The sequence below is a fragment of the Phacochoerus africanus genome, chromosome 3 (genome assembly GCF_016906955.1).
Source record: "Phacochoerus africanus isolate WHEZ1 chromosome 3, ROS_Pafr_v1, whole genome shotgun sequence".
NCBI classification, from domain to species: Eukaryota; Metazoa; Chordata; class Mammalia; order Artiodactyla; family Suidae; genus Phacochoerus; species Phacochoerus africanus.
The window spans coordinates 198,598,579-198,620,443 of NC_062546.1; the positions used below are offsets into that span (position 1 = coordinate 198,598,579).

General features: G+C 49.6%; 1 protein-coding gene across 4 annotated transcripts in view; it reads left to right on the forward strand.

Moving 5' to 3' along the window:
* EIF4E2 (eukaryotic translation initiation factor 4E family member 2) overlaps positions 1–21,459 on the forward strand; it is a 29,675-nt gene extending 8,216 nt beyond the window's left edge. The window contains exons 3-8 of one of the 4 annotated variants that reach the window (XM_047773775.1): positions 1,313–1,447; positions 6,244–6,348; positions 7,958–8,110; positions 8,210–8,346; positions 14,865–14,943; positions 20,963–21,459. In XM_047773775.1, the coding sequence (XP_047629731.1) occupies positions 1,313–1,447; positions 6,244–6,348; positions 7,958–8,110; positions 8,210–8,346; positions 14,865–14,910 (576 nt within the window). In that variant the 3' untranslated portion in view covers positions 14,911–14,943; positions 20,963–21,459. The other 3 variants (XM_047773776.1, XM_047773773.1, XM_047773774.1) reach the window with 3 other exon arrangements.
* The last annotated feature ends 406 nt before the right edge of the window (positions 21,460–21,865 follow it).

Here is a 21,865-nt window from a genome sequence, read left to right on the forward strand (position 1 = left end):
TTGCCACAAGCTGTGGTGTAGGTTGCAGATGGGGCTCCAGTATGGCGTTGCTATGGCTGTGGTGGAGGCTGGCGGCTACAGCTCCGATTTGACTCCTAGCCTGGGAACCTCCATATGCTGCAGGTGCAGCCCTAAAAAGCAAGGGGGAAAAGTTGTTGACTCACTGGAGCTCATTTTGGGACTTAGAACTTTTCAGGATCTTGGGTTGCTGCCTTGCTTTCCAACATTCTCCCAGCCTGAGGTAGGGAGATTACCCCTAGAGTGAACAAGGATGTTAGTTGCTTCATAAGCTGCTGCTTGGTATTTCAAATCCTGCAGATCACTTAGAATTTTTGACCTTTTAGTCAGTAATAGTCTGAGCTGAAAGGGAAGTGGAAAAGAGAAACTTTAGAGAATGAGAGGTCGATGTGTTTCTTTCTCAAAATATGAAAGCAATGATTAATTCATCCATCCCACAACATTGAGTACTTCCCAAATGTAAGTGTTTTAGATGCTAAGAGGACACAAAGGTGAATCAAGGAGCTTTTTTTTTTTTTTTTAAATTTTATTTTATTTTTGCTTTTTAGGGCAGAACCTGCAGCATGTGAAAGTTCTCAGGCTAGTGGTAGAGTCCGGGCTACAGCTGCCGGCCTACACCACAGCCACAGCAACGCGAGATCTGAGCCACATCTGCAGCCTGCACCATAGCTCATGGCAACCCTAGATCCTTAACCCTCTGAGCTAGGCCAGGGATCAAACACTCACCCTCATGGATCCTAGTTGGGTTCGTTAACTGCTGAGCCACGAAGTGAACTCCCTCAAGGAGCTTACGTTTAATGGTGCCAGTAACACTAGCAGCTGTCACTTCCTTCGTGCTTACTATGTGCCAGGCACCGTGCTAAGCACTTTACATCTGTTAACTTGACCCTCAGCAACCCCGTGAAGTGGTGGTTATTTTCCCCATTTTGCAGGTAAGCAGCTGAGGCACCGACGGGTTAAGCAGCTTGCCAAAGGTCACTAGCCGCTGAGTGAGAGAGTGTCCTGGAGGAGGTAGTACTTGGCTGGGAGTATGGTGAGATAAGATACAGACAGAAATACCTGTGATAGGAGGTAGAAAGTTAGGAAAGCTTAGCAACACAGAGAAAATGTTACAGAAATTTAGTGTCGGTTAGCCACTAATTTAGCATGTAAGCCAAATCTTGAGCACATTGAAGGTAATTGAGAGTGTATCCTTTGTAATGGTGGAGGTGGTAAGGGGTGACACTGTAAAGTGTTTTCCCGGTCGCAGAGCATGTGAAAAATGCCTGGATTAACACACCTTTTTGATTCACAGGCTGTTGTCCCTGGGCCAGCAGAGCACCCCCTGCAGTATAACTACACTTTCTGGTACTCCAGGAGAACCCCCGGTCGTCCCACTAGCTCACAGAGCTACGAACAGAATATCAAACAGATTGGCACCTTTGCCTCTGTGAGTACTTGGGGGTTTCATGTAGTGACCTTGGTAGTCCATTCATGCCTGTATTTACACGGTTGTGTTTATTTACCCTCCTGGTTTCCTTCGTTGGTTGACCTGAGTCTCTGAAGTCCCATAGATACACTCTTAAGATTTCTTATTACACATGCGTAGGTAACACATGTCAGTATCATTAAATATGTGACGTGATCAGAAGGGGACCAAAAGTAAATAGAAGTAGAATTTATTGCGTCCTTCCTATGCACAAAGCATCATGGGTGATAGCAAATTTTATAGCATGTGGTATCTGTTCTCATGAAACCCGACAGTAAGTTAAGAGTAAAATTAGGAAGTTTCTGTGTTTAATAACCTCCCATTAGAGTTTGGGATAGGTTGGTAGTTATGCATACAGTGGCATCTTCTTTCTGTGTTCAGAAAGAGAACAAAGCGTGTAAATATTTTTTGTGGGGACGGTCAGCACCGAGAACCCACGCTCTGTCTTGTCCCCCTCGCGGGTGGCTTGGTCTGGGTACCCTGAGCTGCTCTCCGCAGCGCAAGCCAGTCTCGTTCAGTGAAGATGCTCACGCGCTTCATAGGTGCTGTGTGGTCCATCTCTGGGCAGAATCAAATGCAAGATTGGTTATTTTTCTTGAAGCGATTGAAGTATTTGCCCGTTTAAAATGCAGACACCGGGAGAGGAAACCGTAAATTTTACAGTAGATTAGTAAAGAGCAAGGACACAGTAGCAGCTACTTCGTGTAACTTCTTTCATTCCTACCATAGCCCTATGCGGTCAGTGGTAGTATCCATATTCTACAAAGGAGGAAAATGAGACTTGGGTTAATTATCTGAAGGCTCAAGTCAGTTATAAGTAACTTGATGGAGTGGAGGGAACAGTATTGAAAGTCACCACCTTCCAGAGTTCCCGTCGTGGCGCAGTGGTTAACGAATCCGACTAGGAACCGTGAGGTTGCAGGTTCAGTCCCTGGCCTTGCTCAGTGGGTTAAGGATCCAGCGTTGCCGTGAGCTGTGGTGTAGGTTGCAGACGCAGCTCGGATCCCGAGTTGCTGTGGCTGTGGTGTAGGCCGGTGGCTACAGCTCCAATTCGACCCCTAGCCTGGGAACCTCCATATGTCTCGGAAGCGGCCCTAGAAAAGGCAAAAAGACAAAACAACAACAACAACAAAAAAACCCAAAGCCCATATTCTTTCAGTCGTCCATATACCAAGATGCATGCCAGGAGGCTCCAGTTCTTTTAAATGTTTGATTACTAGACAAACAAGATTTATTTATCCATTTATTATTAATCAGATATACATATATATAACTGGCTATCAGACAATCTGATTACTCTGTGAAATTGATACAATTTCGGCCAAAATATACCTGTGTGCTCTCTTTAGCACTGGTAAATTTAGGCTTTTTTGAATGATTAAAAATAGCTTGTGCACTGGTACATATTTGGTTCAAGAAATGCTGGTTGAATGAATCCAAGGCACTAATAAGTGTTTAAAATTAATTAAAACCTTGCCCGTAGGGAGATAAGTCACGCCCGGGAATTTGTAATGCGGGGACTCAGTGGGCCAGGCTGTAAGGAAGGCATGGTTAGAGTGCTCTTGGAGTTTGGAGGAAAGGAACGCATTTCAACCTGGAGAAGGAAAGCCTCTTTGAGAGGAGTTAGGTCTAAGATTGAATTTAAAGAATTTGGACAGGTGACAAGAAGAGGAGGGAATTCTTGGTGAACAATAGAATTAAACCTTTAAAAATATCCATGTAGTCCTGGAGTTCCCGTCGTGGCTTAGTAGTTAATGAATCCGACTGGCATCCATGAGGTTTCAGTCTCGATCCCTGGCCTTGCTCCGCGGTTAAGGATCTGGCGTTGCGGTGAGCTGTGGTGTCAGTCGCAGATGCAGCTCGGATCTGATGTTGCTGTGGCTGTGGTGTAGGCCGGCGGCACAGCTCCGATTGGACCCCTAGCTTGGGAACCTCCATATGCCGTGGGTGCAGCCCTAAGAAGAAAGAATACATGTGTGTGTATGTGTGTATATCCATCCATGTAGTTCTAACATTCCTGACTCCACAGAAACTTCGATTGATTGCTAGACGTTACAGGTAAAAGGCAGCCATGATGTTATGAACTGGTTAAGCACCCAGAGGATTGAAGAAGAAACTGAATTGGGTGGATGAGCAGTGAGAGCCTCTGTACAGCACAGGGAATTATATCTAGTCATTTGTGATGGAACATGATGGAGGGTAATGAGAGAAAATATGTATGTATAGCTGGGTCCCTTTGCTGTACAGCAGAAATTAATAGAACATTGCAAATCAACTATAATAGAAAAAATAAAAATCTTCTTAAAAAAACTGAATTGGGGAATAAGTTTTCATTCAGGATTTAATTGAGTTATTTTGGGGTAATTTTAACTATCTCTAGCCTCTTTCTTTCCCTCTTAAGAAAAGCATTTATGAGTTTACCCAGCTTGTGCAAGGAGGGGTTTCGTTTTCTTTTCTTTGGGCATGAATGTTGGACAGTTATCATCAGCATCACCTTGGGTTAATGCTTCTTTATACCCATCGACGTCCTGTAATTGAAGGTGTTAGGAACTGTCTCAATATTAAATTCCTCGCAGAGGAATAACTGCGCTAGGAAACCAGCGATGCCAAGGCAGTATTTCTCATTGGTCCTCCATCCTAGTGTTTGACAACATTTAAAAGCTTTTGAAATTAAGGTGACCAAGAAGACCCTGTCTTGAAATGCAAAGAGCACTGGGCCTGGGATTGCAAGTCTCATCTACTCTGTTGCTTGACTTTGTGGGCCAGGGCAAGTTCTGACATCGTTTTCTCAATTATAAAATGAAAAAGGTCCTCGAGATGATTTCTGAGGTCTTTTGTGCACCTCATAACCTGTGTCTAAACACTTATTTTTTGGTCTCAATTGGGAGTTTCAAAGATGAGCATTGCCTGAAGAAAAGGAAAAGTGATCCAAGTTTAATGATACTTCTCAAGCTGCCTATTGTTTCATCTCTTATGGTTTGATGTGGGATTCTGGCTGTAAGATGGTATCGGGTGGCTCTCAGATGGGTGGCCTAAAGCAGTGCTCCCGTGGGAGTTTGGGGATGGTTGGGGTTCTTTGTCCCACCCCCGCCCCCATCCAGACTCGCGAGGAGCCACAGCGTCTGGCTGGCACACCTCGGTTCTTTGCGCTGTATGTAGTAGGACGTGCGTGCATGCACTCTCACCGGCCCAAGTCACGGAGTGTGGTTAAGCACAGCAGTGGTGGAGGTAAAGCGTGCAGTGAAGTCCCACACGCGGCGTTCATTCTTGCCTTCGTCGTCACCTGAGACATTCATTTCCTGTGCTCCTGTTCCCCAGAGGAACGGAAGGCACAGCCGTTTCACACGGTGTACGGTCTGTCCCCCCTCAGATGCTCTCCAGATCTGGGAGGAGGACCCGAGTCGCTCTCTCTGCTCGGTGCCCGTTTTCAGCTGCACATCACGGAATCTTGCTTCATGTTTATTTCGAGCCTCCTCGGCAGTGTGTTGGCAAACACCAGCTGTGTCTTCAGACCGTTCCACAGCTTCTCTTTCCTCCTAAATGCGCACTTCACCAGCCAGTGCTCGTGGGTGTTCTCTGTGAATTGCCGAGGGGTAGGGAGGTCATCTCTCCTGTCACGTCGCTAGTGAGGGAAACAGGAGGAGCGTGACGAGTATAACTGAGCAGGCCCTTGATAGAGAAATGCGTCTAATTTCCTAACAGGCCTGTGAAGGGGGAGCAAAGAGAATTTTTCTAGTGAAGAGGGGGGGACCTGAACCCTAAGTGAAAAAGGCTAAGTCCTGCTTGGTTTCAGCCTGTCCCGGCCTTAGCAAGGGCACCATGGTTTGGAGTGGTGTCTGTGGCTGGTTCTGTGGCTTAATGCTAAGGAGCTAAACAGATAAAATGTATTTCATTGTAGCCAATGCTATCTTTGCTGTATAGTTTGATTAATCAAACTTGCAATTGTAAAGAAGTCGTGGGCATGTAATGTGCACAGTGACTAGTTGACGAACACAGTTAATACTGGCGGGGGAGGGGGGGCCTTGGGTTTTTTTGTAGGGTTTGTTTGTTTGTTTGTTTCGTTTGTTTGTTTTTTGCTTTTTAGGACCGCACCTGTGGCCTGTGGAAGTTCCCAGGCTAGGGGTCTAATTGGAGCTGCAGCTGCCAGCCTACACCACAGCCACGCCAGATCCAAGCCACATCTGCCACCTACACCACAGCTCACAGCAACGCCATTCTTTAACCCACAGAATGAGGCCAGGGATCGAACCCACAGCTTCATAGATACTAGTAGGATTCATTTCCCCTGAGCCGCAATTGGAACTTCTGTCGCCCCCCCCCCCCTTTTTTTTTTTTTTTGAAGTGATTTGGTTCTTTGACAAAAATACATTCAGGCTGAGGTTATGTGGCCCTTAATTTACCTCAAGACGAAATAGTTTTTATTGTGTCAAACAAGGTCCTCTTACAGCGAGTGATGACTCTCCTGCGGCGTCTGCAGGAGGCACATGTGGACCTTCACCAACTACGGCTCCTCTCTGAGGCTGGCACTTCTCACCTAAAGAGTTTACTGTTGTATCAGCAATACTGCGTTATTCTTTTATGTACCGCCTGCCTTTCTCTATCTAATACACCTCCCTTCTCACACGAGCCCCTGAATGAAATCTATCCTACAGAAAGTAGAGCCTCTAGCAGTGTCTTCCGTGTTTACGCTTTTCTCGTAAATACGCCTCAACATTCAAGGAAGAAACATCTTTTTTACTCTGCTGTCTTCTCTGCAGGTGGAGCAGTTCTGGAGGTTTTATAGCCACATGGTACGTCCCGGGGACCTGACAGGCCACAGCGACTTCCATCTCTTCAAAGAAGGAATTAAACCCATGTGGGAGGTGAGGACTGAAAGCCTCAGACTGCCTTTCTCAGTGGGTTTTGTGGTGGTGGTGATGATGTTTGGGGTTTTTTGTTTTTTCCCTTTTTTCAGTCAAGTCAAGGTTAAACGTATTTTAAAGGAGTTCCCATTGTGGCGCAGCGGAAACGAATCCAACTAGGAACCATGAGGTTGCAGGTTCGATCCCTGGCCTCACTCAGTGGGTTAGGGATCTGGTGTTGCCATAAGCTGTGGTGTGGGTCGCCGACACAGTTTGGATCCCCTGTGGCTGTGGCTGTGGTGTAGGCAGGCAACTGTAGCTCTGATTTGACCCCTAGCCTGGAAACCTCCGTATGCTGCGGGTATGGTCCCAAAGAGAAAAGAAAAGAAAAAAAAAGGTATTTTAAAGTCTTCTCTAAAAGCTATATCACTATTTGGTATATCTTGGAACCAGGACCTCTAGGAAATGGCACTGATGCCCTTGTGTGTGGATGGTTTTCAAAGATTGTTTTAGTACTAAAATGGTATTATTAACGACACTAAAGGGCTTTTTTAAAAAAATCGCTCTCTTCACATAGAACTGGGTGTATGCGTATCATCATAGTATACAAACGATTAAAGTGAGGAAAAAGTTATTCTACAGGCAGTAACTGGAGACCCAGAGCTGAACTCTGACCCGTTTGCTCATCCGTCGTCTCTATTCCGGTGGCAGAGCCTTTGTGTAGAAGACAGACGTGGTCACCCCCCACCCAGTTGCAGCTCTTCCGAGCTCTCCGTAGCACACCTGGTCACGCACCTCGTTTACCTGTCAGGACTCCTTGCCCGTCTTCTCTGACTAAATCCTCCCTCCGGGGTGGCAGCTCCCTGTCTCACAGGCAGAGTTGGCACGAAGTCATGTCTCAAGTGCCTGCAGGGGGCTTCGCCTGCACTGCCCGGCTAATTCCCGTGCTCCTCAAAACCCAGCTCCAGAGGTTTCCTCCTCCCGGCTGTTAGCGACTGTCTCGTTGGTCTTGAACTCGCTGCGCGTGTCTGTCTCGCAGCGGTGCTTGTCAGACAGTGCTGCTGTCATTCATTCTCTTGTCTGGCTCCCTCACTGGACTGAGTCCGGGTAGAGACTGTGGCTTCATGTCTGTGTATTTGGGACATGGTGACACCTGATAAACTTTTAGCAAATGAAGTGAGGAATGATCTGTGTTTAAAATCTGGCGTCATTTCATTTTGATGTGGTTCTGAAAAAAGATTATTTTTAAAGAGTCTGTTTGACCATTTTTTTGTGAACGGTTTGGACTTCTTTTTTTTTTTTTTTTCCATTTCTTCTCTCCGTGCTCCTACCACCGCTTTTCCTGTAGAGTTGAGTAATTGGAAAGTGCTAAGGCTTCTTAGTGATCAAAGCATCCTTGGCCTTTATGCAAAAAAAAAAAGGCTGTGAAACCATATTTTCTTTTTTTTTTCTTTTTTTAATTTTTTGGCTGTACTTATGGTTCCTGGGTCTGGAATTGAGTCCGAGCCACAGCTACGACCTACACAGCAGCTGTAGCAACCCGAGCCACTGCAGTTGGCTTCTTAACCCACTGTGCCACAGCGGGAACTCTGTGAAACCATGTTTTACCTCTGATGCTTTCTTTTTACAGGATGATGCAAATAAAAATGGTGGCAAGTGGATTATTCGGCTGCGGAAGGGCTTGGCATCCCGTTGCTGGGAGAACCTCATCCTGGCCATGCTGGGGGAACAGTTCATGGTTGGGGAGGAGATCTGTGGGGCTGTGGTCTCGGTCCGGTTTCAGGTAAGCCGCCCCACGGGCCGGGCTGCTCTCGTGTGTTGCCTTTGCTCTTTTCACTGCCTCTGCTTTGCTTTGATGACGCCTCTGTTTTTGCCCCTCTAGGAGGACATTATTTCCATTTGGAATAAGACTGCCAGCGACCAGGCCACCACAGCCCGCATCCGAGATACCCTGCGGCGCGTGCTTAACCTACCTCCCAACACCATTATGGAATACAAAACCCATACCGACAGCATCAAGTACGTGTTGTGGGGGCTCGGGGGGGCCTTTCCCTAAGTTTAGCAAAAGTAGGTCCTCAGTTGGGCCCAGAGGAACGGGGTCGTGCAGGAAACTGACTTAAGGAGACGGGACAGACCAGTCTTCCCCTCTAGTGCTTCTGGCCACCTTAGCAGTTCTTGGCTGGCGAGGTTCCCTGCCCACCTACACTGCAGGAGCCCCTCTGCAGCTCCCAGTTGCTCTGCCTGGGCTGGCTTTATTCACACAGGCTGGCGTGCCTCTCATTCACTAACCACTGTCTTAAAGTGAAAGCGCTCTTCTTTTCCTTGCTGATTTTCAGGATAATTCCACTGAACAGTACATCCTCCCCTGTCTGCCCCTCAGCCCGCTTTTGCATGCCTTTGTGACCTGTCAGCCTCAGTCGTTATCTTTGTCCTGGGAAATTGACTTCTCAGCAGAAATGCTGGCTCCATTTCCTTGCGTCTAGAGCTGGGATGGTGGAGGAAGCCACACAGCGTGCTTGTGAGAGCAGAACCTAAGGGGAGCCCACATGCTGAGGGGGAGCAGGCGCTGCGGTCCACCTGCGACTCGGGGACGTGGAGCTGGACGTCCACAAACAGGAGTCACTGGCCTTCAGTGACCGAATGTCATAGATAAATTCGGGTTATCATGAAGACGCTGGGGGCAGTGAGGGTTAGAGTTTTCTCACAGCTGGAGGGAGAGCTGGCCAGCTAAGAGTCAGGAGCGGGAGGTTAGTTCTCTCCTTGGTGTGCCTTTGGCAAGTCTCTGCCCCTCTGCTTCAGTTTCCCACCTGTGAGGTGGGAGAGGGTCATGCTTGGCCGGACAGGGTTTTTGTGAGGCTGATGTAGTCTTGGTAATTGGAGGTCCTCGAGGGTGCTCTCAGGAGCCTCGCATTCCCGTTGCTCTCATCATCATCCTTAGCAACGAGCTCATCGTCATGCCGGCTTATTAACCGCATTCCTAGTCAGGAGCCCAGCGATGGTGTTCGGCAGGCAGACCATTTGGGAAGTGTTCCCCTTGCATATACGGCTAAGGTTGGGGGTGGAACTGGCTTAAACCAGCTAAGTGCCAGTTTTTAACTGGAGGTGCTTCGTATCCCATGGCTGGGCGTGGCTCGTTGAGCCACCCGCAGTGAGTAGCCAGCCTTGGCCCTGGTGGCCTTGGCAGTCCTGGGTCCACATTGTTTTTCTCAAGGCAGATTTTTCCTATTCTTTGTTCTGGAGTACAAGCAGCTTCTGCCCTCCAGCCATATTCAGTCCAGGCTGGAGAGATGCACACCTGCTTTTTCTAGGACTCTTATGTTCAGGGTTCCCAAACGCCCCTCCCACCCTGTCCACCCAGATAGCAGAGGGAAAGGGGTATTTTTCCACTCTCCCCTCTCCACTGTTCTCCCTCTCTGATGCCCTGAAGCCATTCTTCCTGACTTTTCTGGAAATGAGCACAAGTCCTTACAGAGTCTAGGAGAACCTGTGGGCCTTTTGCCTTAGTCTGCTGCTCGCTGCTCTGTGCAGAGGTCTGCCTAGTCCTCCAGCCCTGCAGCTCCAGGGACCAGAAGACCCTCCTTGATACCCAGATGCTCCTTTTCCCTCGCGTCTCCCTCTCTTTCTCTCCCAATGTGCCAATCTTTTGCACTTCCACTAGAATGCCAGGCAGGCTGGGCCCCCAAAGGCTCCTTTTTCAAAACCTCTGGAAGCCGCGGTTGAACGTGCCATGACCCTCTCCCTCTCTGGATGGCACCGTCATTGAAGCTGGCATCATCGGAGTCTCTTGTTCTGTTGGCGTGCTACCTGGAAGAGCCTTCTGTCCTGGACAAGAGGAATGAAGAGCAATTTATGTTTTAAGAACAGGCTGACATGCAGCAGCTACAACCACAGCTGAGATCACTTAATAAATGGTGCTAAACTAGCTTGTCTCATGCTCTTGCTCTTTCTGGTGCATCAAAGAAGTGGCCTTTCAGCCTGACTGTCACCATGTTACGAATGGCACAGACTGCTCCGTGGAGGGCCATCGGGGATGCAGCCTCATGTCCATAAGCCCGTTGTTTAAACGCCACATGGTATTTGGTTCCAGCTCTGCTGAAGTCTGACATAATGAGGTGACATCTAGCTCTCAAAATGAGACCCCATTTTTTGGTACTTGACTTACAGTTCCTGTCTGGTCATGGTGATGGCCAGAACAGTGATTTCTGATCTAGAATTCAGCTTGAAAGTGTGTGAAGGTTGGAAAGGGAGATCCTTGGCCTTTGCTTCGCTGCCTTTGTTTTTATTCAGAGAGATCTCTTGCTTGGAGGTCAAGCCCTGCTTCCGTCTGTGTGTGGCTGTACGTATATAGCTTCCTTGCTTTGTGTTAACGCGGTTTCCGCACTGTGCCAAAGCTGCCCAAGCCACAGGCTCTTCGCCAGCCTTCTCCCCTCCGCTCTCCCCTTAGAGCCAGATCATCTTCCTCTTTGAGCGTGCCCTGCTTGCAAGGTCTCAGGGTCCTGGCCCTTCCCCCTCCTCCCAGGTCCTAGGGTTGTTGTGCATTAGGAGACCCGGGGTGGGAAGTGTCTGTCCTGCCTGAGTTCGCCCTGAGGACATCTGACCAGAGCACGCACAGCCCCTCGAGTGCTCTGTGGCCTGGCTCTACGTGCCTGCGGGCCCCTAGCCTGCGTGCGGAACTTCAGCAAGCCTCGTGTTGTTGGCGTTTTCTTAGGAGCCACTGCCTGAACACCAAGCAAACTGTTTCCGCAGCCGCTAGGCCAGGTTGCCTGATCGCATCTGCGAAGGTCACTCTGGGTGTCACGTGGCATCTTCCAGAGTGGCTGTGCTGTTCCATTTTGGCAGCGACACCCTGAGCTTGGACCATCCTGACTGACCATTGGTCTCCACTTGGCCTGGGACCCCACAGAACACCCATCGGACTAGCACCCTGAGCTCAGCATTCTGGGGGTGTTTGTGTTGCTGCTGCTTTTTTTATTATGTACCCCACCCAAATGGGTTGGAGTACCCAGAAGGTGGGGGAGTTGTTGGTGTCTGGAAATGCCTGTTCTCTGTGTTTTCAGCATTTGCCAAAGAATCGCCTTCTCTGACCCTTTCCTTCCACTGTGGTGTTACGTGTGTTGACTTTGACTTCAGCCAACACAGCTGGTCCAAGGGCTGAGCTTGATGGCACCTTCCAGAGTTAGCAGTTGGTCAGAAGGCACCAGACTGACCTGGAGACCCACTGGTCCTTGCTGCATCTGAGCAGAAGCCGGGACTATTCTCCTTTGTGCTCCTCCTTGCGGCTCTCCCACAGGTGTGGCTTTGAGCCAAGGAACAGCATCTGCTGAGACTTGAAAACTCAAGGGAAGTGAAGAAAGAGCCGACAGTTGTTCTGTCTGGAGATTAGGGCCCCTGGAAGTGGCGAGGGGAATTTTTAGCAGTGGCTTAGGTATCTCAGTCAGTGAACCGCCACCTGCTGGGTTTCAGTCCAGTGTCCTTTTTCACCTGTCTGGGTTTCCAGCCTTCCCCTCATCGCACCGCTTGTGGCCTTTCCCTGCCACGCTCCTCGGTGGGCTGAGAGGCTAACACTGCGTGTGGGGCCTGATGAGCTGCTTTGCTGCAGAGACGCCACCTGCTGCCTCGTACCCAGAGTTATTGCCAGCAGTTAGCTAATTGAGGGTGCGCGGGTCCCCTTGCACAAGGGGAGCTTGTTAATCCAGGTGTCGGCTCAGGGCGTGGCTCCTCCTCCTGAGCTCGGTTGTAGTTGTGGCCTCAGAGATGTGGGTCCCGCAGGCGCCAAGTGGCTCACTGTGTCCTCTGCTTCGAGGACCATCTCCTCCCACAGCCAGACCTGCAACCCCGAATCTTGGGACCCCAGGATAAAACTACGGCTCAGAGCCGTAGAACGCAGCAGTTGACTTTTGAGAGGAAACTCCTCTTTGGAATCATCTGTTGAGCCCCTTAGTTCATCTGGCCTGGAATGGGAGAGGGAAGACAGGGCTGCCATGGACCACGGTGTTGGGAGGACTGCAGAGAGAGCTGAGGGTAGGTGACTTCCTTCTTTCATTGATTCTAGAGGAGAAAGGGGCCCACTCATGGCGACTTCGCCCTGTTAACTGTCATTGTATTTAAACATTGAACTTCGTAGGCAAGGACCAACCATCCCTTCTTCGAGGCTGAATCACAGCCGGGAGGCCCCGGGTCATACCAGCACAACTGCTGGCCTGGCTTCGAGTTTGTGAACTGATTTCCCCCCCCCCCCCCGCCCCCCGACGTTCAAGGCGGAGCCCAGACTAGCAGGAGGCCAGAGTTCGCCCAGGCGTATGAGGGCCAGACGAGTGCAAGGCTGGGCGCCAGGCTTTGGGACAGGGTGGGCACGAGTACAGAATTACACAGACATGAGACCTCTGCTCTCAGAATGTGCTTTCTGGTAAGTGGGCTGGTAAAAAGGTGGTCTTTAGAGAGCTCGGTGTTACTCTTGTCATTTGAATCTCTTTAGAATTCCCTGTAGGCTGTATTAACCTCAGGGTGATTTAAAGCATTTCTTTTTAAAGAAACCCTGTTTACATGACAGTTTGAATATTCAACTTGTTCTTTGCCTTTGAGACAAGTTTCAATACTTAACCTGCTTGGGATGCTAGAGGAGAATAGCGAGAAGGCCCCTAGTCTTGGGCGGTTGATGTGCCTTTTAGTCCAGCACTGACCTCTGAGAACAGGCGATTGTACCAGTGACTGTGGATCCATGCGAGCTACTCTCTGCCCAGATTCTTCATGTTGACGTTTTGCGCACGAAGAGGATACTGCCGAGGAAGCAGGAGGGCAGTTGAACACTAGAGTGGATCAGAGGAGACCTCTGACGTGCGTATGTCCGCAGGTTCTTGACGCAGAGGACGTCCCTGTTTGGACTGGTGCAGGCCTTGCAGTAGATGGAAGGGTTAAGGAGGTGAAGCTTCAACACAGCCATGTAATTTCTTGTTGACACCTCCATTGTTCAAGTAGGATTTAAATGCCACTGTTAGAACCAGAGGGGGGACCCCGGTCGTGGCCCGGGCATCCGCTTTTGCTTTCCGCTTACCTTCATTTGGAGTCAAGAGTGAAGTGGCCTTCTGACACCACTCACGGATTCTCAAAGTTCTCCACGCTACCGTCTCTCCAGAAAGAGCTGTGAAGCAGATGTCTTTCTGTGGAAACCGAGTTTGTGGCGAAGACTAGCACCCCTGTGGGGTGCTCTTACCTTTTCCTTCAGCTCACTTAGCATGTGTGTATTGGGGATGCTCTGAAGAAACTATTGACTGCAAATCAGCCTCTTGTTCTGAGAGATAGCGCCCTTAACTTATAAATGCTGCTGTTCAGAAGAGGGATAGATGAACGCCAATGGTATGCCTCTTGCCTGGAAGAATGAATTTGTTGTGCCAGGTCTCTGATCTCTTGCTATTTAAAAAAAGAAAGGAAGAATGAAAAGCTCTCTGTAGAAGACTTGGTGAATGAAGTGTATTTTAGTGGCTATCATTTTAAACCTGTAGTGAGTTAATTTAACATGTTAAACCCAGTATGTTGTCACCATGGGTATTTTGCCATTTTAAAGCCAAAATGGAATAGTTGATAATCAAGAATTTTAGATTTAGAAGCACGAAATTACCCATGTTACATACAAGTCCCAGGAAAGTTACCTGACACTTTGTCCCCAGTGGAGCTGAAAGGTGGCTAGAGCAAAAAGGTAGGACATCAGCTCCTCTGAGAAAACACGAGGTGGGTCAGGGCTTCTGGGTACACAGGGAATCTAGCAGGCTGCTGTTTTCTTGGCCAGGAGTCACCGCGGGCCTGCTTTTTTGTGGAGCATCGACTCCAAAAGACCCCCCCTCAGTCACATTCTTATCCCTTCCTAACTCCAGTTTCTAAATTAATACACATTAAAGTTGTGAGGAGCATTGGTCCCTGGAAATTTCAAACCGCTGTGACCCATACAACTTAAGTTTTAAGATAATAGTCACTTGGGTATTATCGGAAATGGAACCTGATATGAATTTGGAGTCTGAGTTCCGAAGAGTCAGAAGGGAAAGTGGATAAAGTGGTATGATTTCCTCACGGCGTCTTTGGACATTGTAAGGCTGTCGGGTACCTGCCTTTACCCTCTGGGTGAAGCCTGAAGAGGAGAGAAGGTTTCTACCGCCTGTCCTCACGTCCCCAAGGCAGAAAGCAGGAGGCACTGCTGCCCTTCGCCTCGGTGAATTGGAGGTGTCTCCCTTGGTGGGTGAGCTTAGCTCTGACCTTGTGGCCTGGTTGAGGGGATAGATAGAAAGACTTGCAAGTCCTCGAAGGATGGTGAGGGCCAGACTTTGCCAGAGGAAGTGCCAACTGCCCTTGGAAGGTGCCAGCCACCCGCTAAGCTGAAAGGACAGTCTAGGTGGGGAACGTCACTGCTGTGCATCCAGGTATCGGTGGGCTCCACTTGACCTTGAGGGTATCTGAAGTGGGAAGTGGGGTTATCTTGTCTGTTCGCTCTGTGTTAAAACGCCTTTGATCTGAATGTGCTATTGTGTTTTTTGTCTCTGGTTTGCCAGGGCCTGGGAGGAGTTTCATGGCCTGGTGAACAGCAGCGGCCGCTGATCGGACGCTCCCCCCCTGTCTCTCCCACTCAGGGTAGGGCCTTGTCTATCTTCTTTGTAACGTTGTGACATCCCCCCCACCCCGCCCCCACCCCTGCCACCCCCCTCCCCCCGCGGCCCCGGGTCCCCAGGGGATGCCCTCAACCGTCCACCCCCAGCCCTGCCTCTGCCCGCAGCGAGCCTGCCCCAGCCTCTCCTCTTTGAGCCCCAAACCACAGAATTATCGTCCTGCCTGGGCCACGTGTCTCCCGGTGAACCCCTGGGCAGGTTGCTAAGCCTCACTGTACCTGTTTTTCTGATTCGGAAAACGAGGTTCCACGGACTAGCATGTCTCGGGGCTCTAGACGCCGATGTCTCCTGGTGATGCGTGTGCCACAGATCCTTTCTCCTTTGCCCAGACGTGGGCCTTTTTAAGCCATCGGGCAGTGTCCTGTGAGGAACAGGGCAGTTCCTCAGGCCCCGGGATGGCTTAGGTGAGAGGCACGTCCTGTTCGCTGACGCTCTTTGTCAGCTGTGAGGAAGCAGTGGTGCAACTTCAGTGTCGCAGAGGTCACGGTGAACTGGGGTCCGTGTCAGGGCTGTGATGGAGACAGTCCCAGCTTGTATTGTGACCGCAGCGTCCCATGTCGGCTGGCCGAGAGAGGCCCTGGGATGTGGAAGGCTGAGGCGGCCGAAGCATTCACCTGAAGAACAGTTGTAGTTCAGTTAAGAGAGTTCCAAGTCCATGTCTCCATCTCGCAGAAGCAGCTGGGTTAATGTATCCCGCGAGGAATTGGCGAAAGGTCAGGGTCTGCGTGTGCCTGACCCGAGAGCACGTTCCTGGACGTGACTCCGGCCCCGCACCCCCGCCCCATCCCTAAGACATGGAGAGTGTCTAAGATTGGAACAGAACGTGCCGGCTGTAGTAGGAAGGAAGTGAGGCCTTTTCTAGAAGAGGAGACCTCGATGGGCTAAAAGGGCGCGGATGGCGGTATGAGGGCCGGAAGCAGGCGTCCAGGTCTGAGTTAGAAACCGGCCTGGATTCCTGCACACGCGTGTCACACATGGCTCTTTTTTAAATAACTGAATGGATTATAAATTCAGTTTTTAGATGCTAACACTAGACTTTCCAAATTGCAGTTTAAAGAGTTTTTCTATAAAATATAGTCAATCTAGATTTCTGAGACGGGCTGCTGGTATATACAAGGAGGACTATTATAACATGCATATAAATAAGTTCCATTTCCAGAGGCCTGGTGCTGTAACGGATTTGTATTTAGTTCTAAGATTCCTTTTTTGGGGGGCTTCTAACATCCCTAAAATTGAGGTGCTTACAGCGGATGTGCTGAGAAAGGTTTTTGTCGTAGTTTGATTGGCGGTGTGTACCTCTTAAAGTGTATAAAAATGGTGGTACCTTTACAAGTCAACAGCATCTTAGGGTCCATGAAAAAAAGAGAAAGCTTTAAAATGGAATTGGAGTAGTCAGAATGGAAGAAAACTGAAACTTCTTCCCTCTCCCCCAGCTCACACGAAATTCCCCCAGGAAAAATATCTTTGAATTACTTTGAAAAGTCATATTTGCCATGTGCATAATTGGCATATAAATATGCCATATTTGCGTAATTGCCATTTTGTGGTCTCTTTGTTCTTTTTGTCCCCCCACCTGCCCCCCTGGTATCTTTTTTCTCTGGCAGGTTGAAGGGAGCACTCTTAGGTTGGGTGTTCTCTTCGAAGCACAGACTTGGGAGAATGAGAGTATTACGAGTCTAAACAAAACACCCCGCAGCTCCATTGTCCTCCCAGACTTTCCGTTTCACCGCCATTTAACCTTGAAGGCCGTGGCGTGTGTTTAGGAAGATGCACACACCCAGCTCGAGGCCTTCTTTCTCCCTTTTCCTCTTTCCAAGTAGATCACGCTCTGTGAAGAAATAAAAAGCGCTCTTTAAATATTATTCCTTGAATCACAAATACTGTCCCTCAGTTTGATATCTTGTGCCATTTCATGTAGCTGCTAATATTTTGGGACCAGCTCATTTGACCTTCAGGACCGTTACAAGTCAAAACTGCCGTCTTAACCATGGGGTCAGCGGAAGTCCCGGTTCGCAGCTGGGGAGGATGCTGGGTCGTTGCTCGTCCAGGCTGCTCAGAGCCGTGATCTCTCCTGATGGAGAATGAAGTTGATGTGGCCACTCGGGGGGAGATTAGGGATGGGAATTTGCAGTTGTATTTACTCTGCAGGGAGGGAGGGAGGGGGACGGGCGAGCTGGCGTGGGCCGGGCAGCTCCACAGCCAGAGACGTTTCCCTGAAGGCCGTGTGTGCTGCGGCCTTCGGGCTGATTGGTCAGTGTGCCCTCGGCCCCCTTCGGAGCAGAGACTCGGGCGGGTCTCCTCCTCGGTGGCTCCCAGCTTTCCCTGGGCCCAGAATATCACTTTGGTGCCCCTTCTGGGCACCAGCAGAGGGCCAGGGTGTTGCCGAAGTGGGCGGCGGCATTCTTCTGAGGACCTGACCGCCTGGCTCCTCTGTTGTCCGCCCTCGGGGGCCAGCCGCTACCTTAGCTCCTTCTTTCCAGAGTTTGTACTTGTCCCCTTGACTGGAAGTATTGGGAGGTGTACTTTTGAGGGAGAGCAGATTGGAGAGCTGTTTCAGAGTATTGGGGCAACACTTTTCCCCCAAGATGCCTGGGCATGTGAACTTGGAGTTGGGAGGAGGGCTTGGGTGTCTCTGAGGCGTCGTCATCAGGGCAGAGGTGGCGTTTTGGGTCTTTGGTTCCCACGCCCTGTGTCCCGGCATGTGAACGTCCTCTGGAGTAAATGAGGGGTTACTGAGGGTGAAGAACCCCTTTAATCATTGGACGGGGCTCAATCTCAGTTGCTTATTTTATGTAAGTCACAGGTGAGGGTGTAAATGTTATCACTTCCTTCTCCAAGAGCTGTTGTGTCATTGAAAAAAAAACAAAACCGGAAAGCCTTCCAGTAGTCCACACACTGCTAGGTGCCTGGACGGGCTGACTTTCAGGAGCTCAGTCTGGATTTTCTAAATCTTAGTTTGGGTTTAACAGCAGAAGCAAGAGTTTCCTGGTGGCTCAGCGGGTTAAGGATCCAGTGTTGTCGCTGCTGTGGCGCGGGTTCAGTCCCTGACCCTGGAACCTCTTCATGCTGTGGGTGCCGCCAAAAAAAGTAAAACTCTTTTAAAACCAAAAACCCGAAGTCGCTCGTGGCCTCTGCCCCTCATTCTCCCCATCCTCCCCTCTCTGTGCGCTGCAGCCTGGGCTGAGGGGCAGAACTGAGGATTAGCCCCCAGCTGCTTTGAGGTGGTCACATTCCTCAGACTGAACGTGGCACCAGGCTCTTCTCCACCCACTGTTTTTTAAGAACGGCCGAGCCAGAGCCGCCAGCTGCCACCAGCCTGCTCCAGCCTGTCACTGTCGGGAGCCTGTGGCCCCCTTTCTCACTCTTTGTTTTTCTGTATATCAAACTCTGGGAAAACTCAGCTGGATTCTCCTGACTCAGTTACCCTGTGCCTCCTCCTTCCTGTTTTATAAACTTGAGAATGATTGTGGCTTCTTAGGTTTTCTGACGGCGAAGAGATCTATGACAATAGAATATAAAAACGGCCACCTGTTGGAGGTGTTCCAGTGCTCGCCTCAGGTGCCCCAGAGGGGACTGTTTCTGGCCCAGCCCCAGCACAGTGCAGGAGTCCTTCCAGAAGACAAGATGACCTGCGTACAGTGAGGGTTTAGCCTGAAAATTCTCTTCGTCACATCACGAACCAGCTGAGAGGGCCGAGTCCAGCGACTTGCCTGCCGCCTTCCTCCCCCCAGACAGATCCTTCTCCTGGAGTCAGAAGAGCCTCGGCTCCTGCCTTCTGGTCACCGTACTTCTCCTGCCGATTAACTTCTGTGATCCAGTTGATCTGTGGGGGTCAAGAAGGCATCAAAGAGGAGGAAAGGAAACAGCAAGCCCTTCCTTCCTCATCACGTCTGTGTAATTAGAGGTGTCCTCTGTCATGCGACTCAGGATTACAGCGCATCGTCCCCAAGGGGACTCAGCTAGCACATCTCAGTTAGCCTGCTTTTCTGTCTTAGGATCAGATGCATTCTGATGTCCTTGCTGGCTACTTGGGGCACCTCAGTGGGGTCTGTCCTTTTGAAAGACCCTTTAAAAAGATGATTCCCCAGTTCTCCTTGTGTTCAGTCTTCCACTCTTTAGATGGAAAACATTGAAATTCTCAGTAGCCCTTGGTCATTGAGCTGCATGGTCGTGCATGTCAGTTCTAAAAAAATTAGTAGTGAGGCAACTGTGGTTTCTTCCCAGCCAGCGCTCACCCGCACCAGCTCCAGTTTCCCCTCTTAGGACTTGTTTGCAGTCATTCTCCGCATAGTGAGGGCTGGAAGTCACTGTCAGCCTGCCACCCTCACAGAGGAGAATCTGATAGCCAACAGCAGGAGGAACCTGCTCTTTGGCTGGGCCAAGCATATTCTTTTGTCAGTATTAACTTACTCTGGACCACTAGCCAGATACCAAATGGTAGCAATTTTCAGACAGGGCAGTTAAAGCCAAAGCTTCTGTGGGAGTTGCCTGGTGTCTCAGCAGGTTAAGGATCTTGCATTGTCATTGCTATGGCTCAGGTCACTGCTATGACGCAGCTTCGATTCAGCCCAGGAACTTCTGCATGCCCATGAGTGTGCACCCACCCCCAAAAAAATCTTTTAGGATGTTCCATTAAAATTAAGTTGAAGTGATGATTCCAAAATCAGGTTAATGAGAATTTGTCTCAGAATTTCAGACAAATTTGGGAGTTCCCGTCATGGCTCAGTGGTTAAGGAATCTGCCTAAGAAGCATGAGGTTTCCTGTTCGATCCCTTGCCTCCATCAGCAGGTTAAGGATCCGGCGTTGCCGTGAGCTGTGTTGTAGGTCACAGACTCGGCTCGGATCTGGCGTTGCTGGGGCTCTGGCGTAGGCCAGTGGCTACAGCTCCCATTAGACCCTGAGCCTGGGAACCTCCATATGCCGCGGGTGCAGCCTTAGAGAAAGGCAAAAAAAAGAATTTCAGACAAATTTAAGTCTGAAGCACTAGGCCAGAGCAATAGATGCAGCAACCTTTAAAAGTCTCTTCCAGCCCTTAAATTAAAATGGTGGTGTGAACTGTCAAGGCATTGTCGGGTTTCTAATCTGAAACAGGGAGGCTACTAGTGAGTAGCTAAACCTGTCTGCATCCAGTAGGAGGCCACTAAGGAGACACATCTGAAGATCTGTTACACACATGCACACACATGTACCTCTTCCAAGAGTTACAGCTAGGTTTTTAAAGTGAAGGGTACCCAGGTTTCACCTCTCAAAATCTCCTTTTGTAAGCAGCTGTAAGTTTGAACCAAGGGGTTGTTGGTTAGTTGGTTTTTTTGGAATGTGTAATACAATCTGTGTGTGGTTCAGTTTTTTAAAAATGTGTGTGTGCATGTGAGAGAAAGAGGTTTCCTCTTGCTCTTTCTCCATCTGTCCAATTTCCACCGCGTCCCCTTGCCCTGCCACCACCCCTCCCCAGGGAACGACTGTTACTGGTTTCTTGTGTAGGTAGTCTTACAGCATTTTATTATGCGTGACCTTATTCGAGGCATGTACGAGCTATGACCTTATTTCTCCCAACCCCACTTCCACAGAAGATGGCGAGCTGTGAACACACACTCTTCTGCACCTTAACACAGCAGTTTTTCTTGGAGAGCTTTCTCTATTAGTAGAAAGTGGTTTTTCTTTCTTCTTTTTTTTTGAAAGCTGCACAATGTCCCATTCATATTTAGTCCCCTAAATATTAATATTTATTGCCTTATGAATTTTTAGTCCCCTGCTCACGTGCATTTGGGTTGCTCCCGATTGTTTGATGTTGCAATCAGTTGAAGTGTGTGGAAGGACTCGGGGGGCAGGTTGCTGTGTCGGCATTAGGAGATCAAAGGAGGAAGGTGCTGGGGTGTGAGGGGGGGCCCGGGGGTGTTGAGGCCAGGTCTTCCCCTGTGTATGCATGCTGCCTAGAGAGGATCTGTGTATTGAATGCTCTGTTTTCTCCCATTTTTTCTTTCAGGGACAATTCAAGCTTTCGAAATACAAAGATCGCGTTGTGAAAGTACACCAGCTGGCAGTAACCCTTTTCTGTGTGTGTGTGTCTGTCCAAAGTGGACGGGAGGTCTCCAGCTGCTCCTTCTGTCTGCTCACTGAAGGGACGTCCCTGAGCCGCGTGCTCCCCTTTTGCACTCACTCCTGGAGGACGGGTTCCGCTAGACACCCTCCAGCATCGCTGACTTTATAAAGCGGAGAAAACGGAAAACGTGACTTTATAATAGACAAACTTTTTTTAAGGGGGTTCCGTGGGGGGCGGGTCAGCCTTTCATTTTGCTGTGTGCTGTCCAGGTGCCTCTCGGGCATTCTGCCGTGCTCTCCTCTGCTGTACGAAGGGCATCGTGACCACGTGTACAAGCCAGAGCCGTGGGCTGAGAGTGACCAGTATTATGAATGTCTGTGCCTCCAGGAAGAGCTTCTTATTGGAGAGTCCCGGAATAGCTATAAATGCTCTCTTCTAGATCTGCCGTTCAGTTATTGGGACATTTTGTTTATTTCACCCCCTCTTCCCCCGAGCCCACCACTCTCTGAAATTGTGTCACTGACGGTGTATAGGCTCCTGCCTTATGCCCTCCAGCTCTCCCTCCTGTGGGACACTTTTGAGGCACTGCTGCACTTAGAATTTTAGTCCAGTGGGCCACACTGGTTTCACAGAGGTGGCTTAGAAGGTATGATTAAGCCAGAGTGGAATCCAGTTTGATGAGGAGCTAAGTTATAACAGAGGTTCCAAGTGCAGGGTTTGGAGCTGAGGGTAGTTTCTGAAACCATTTTCCCAATGAGCAGGGCCTGTGTGTCCAGCCTGTTGGTGCACGTTCTTGCACGCCCCTCCCTGGGGAAGGGAGGCAAAGCTGGTGGTCGTCAGGTGTTA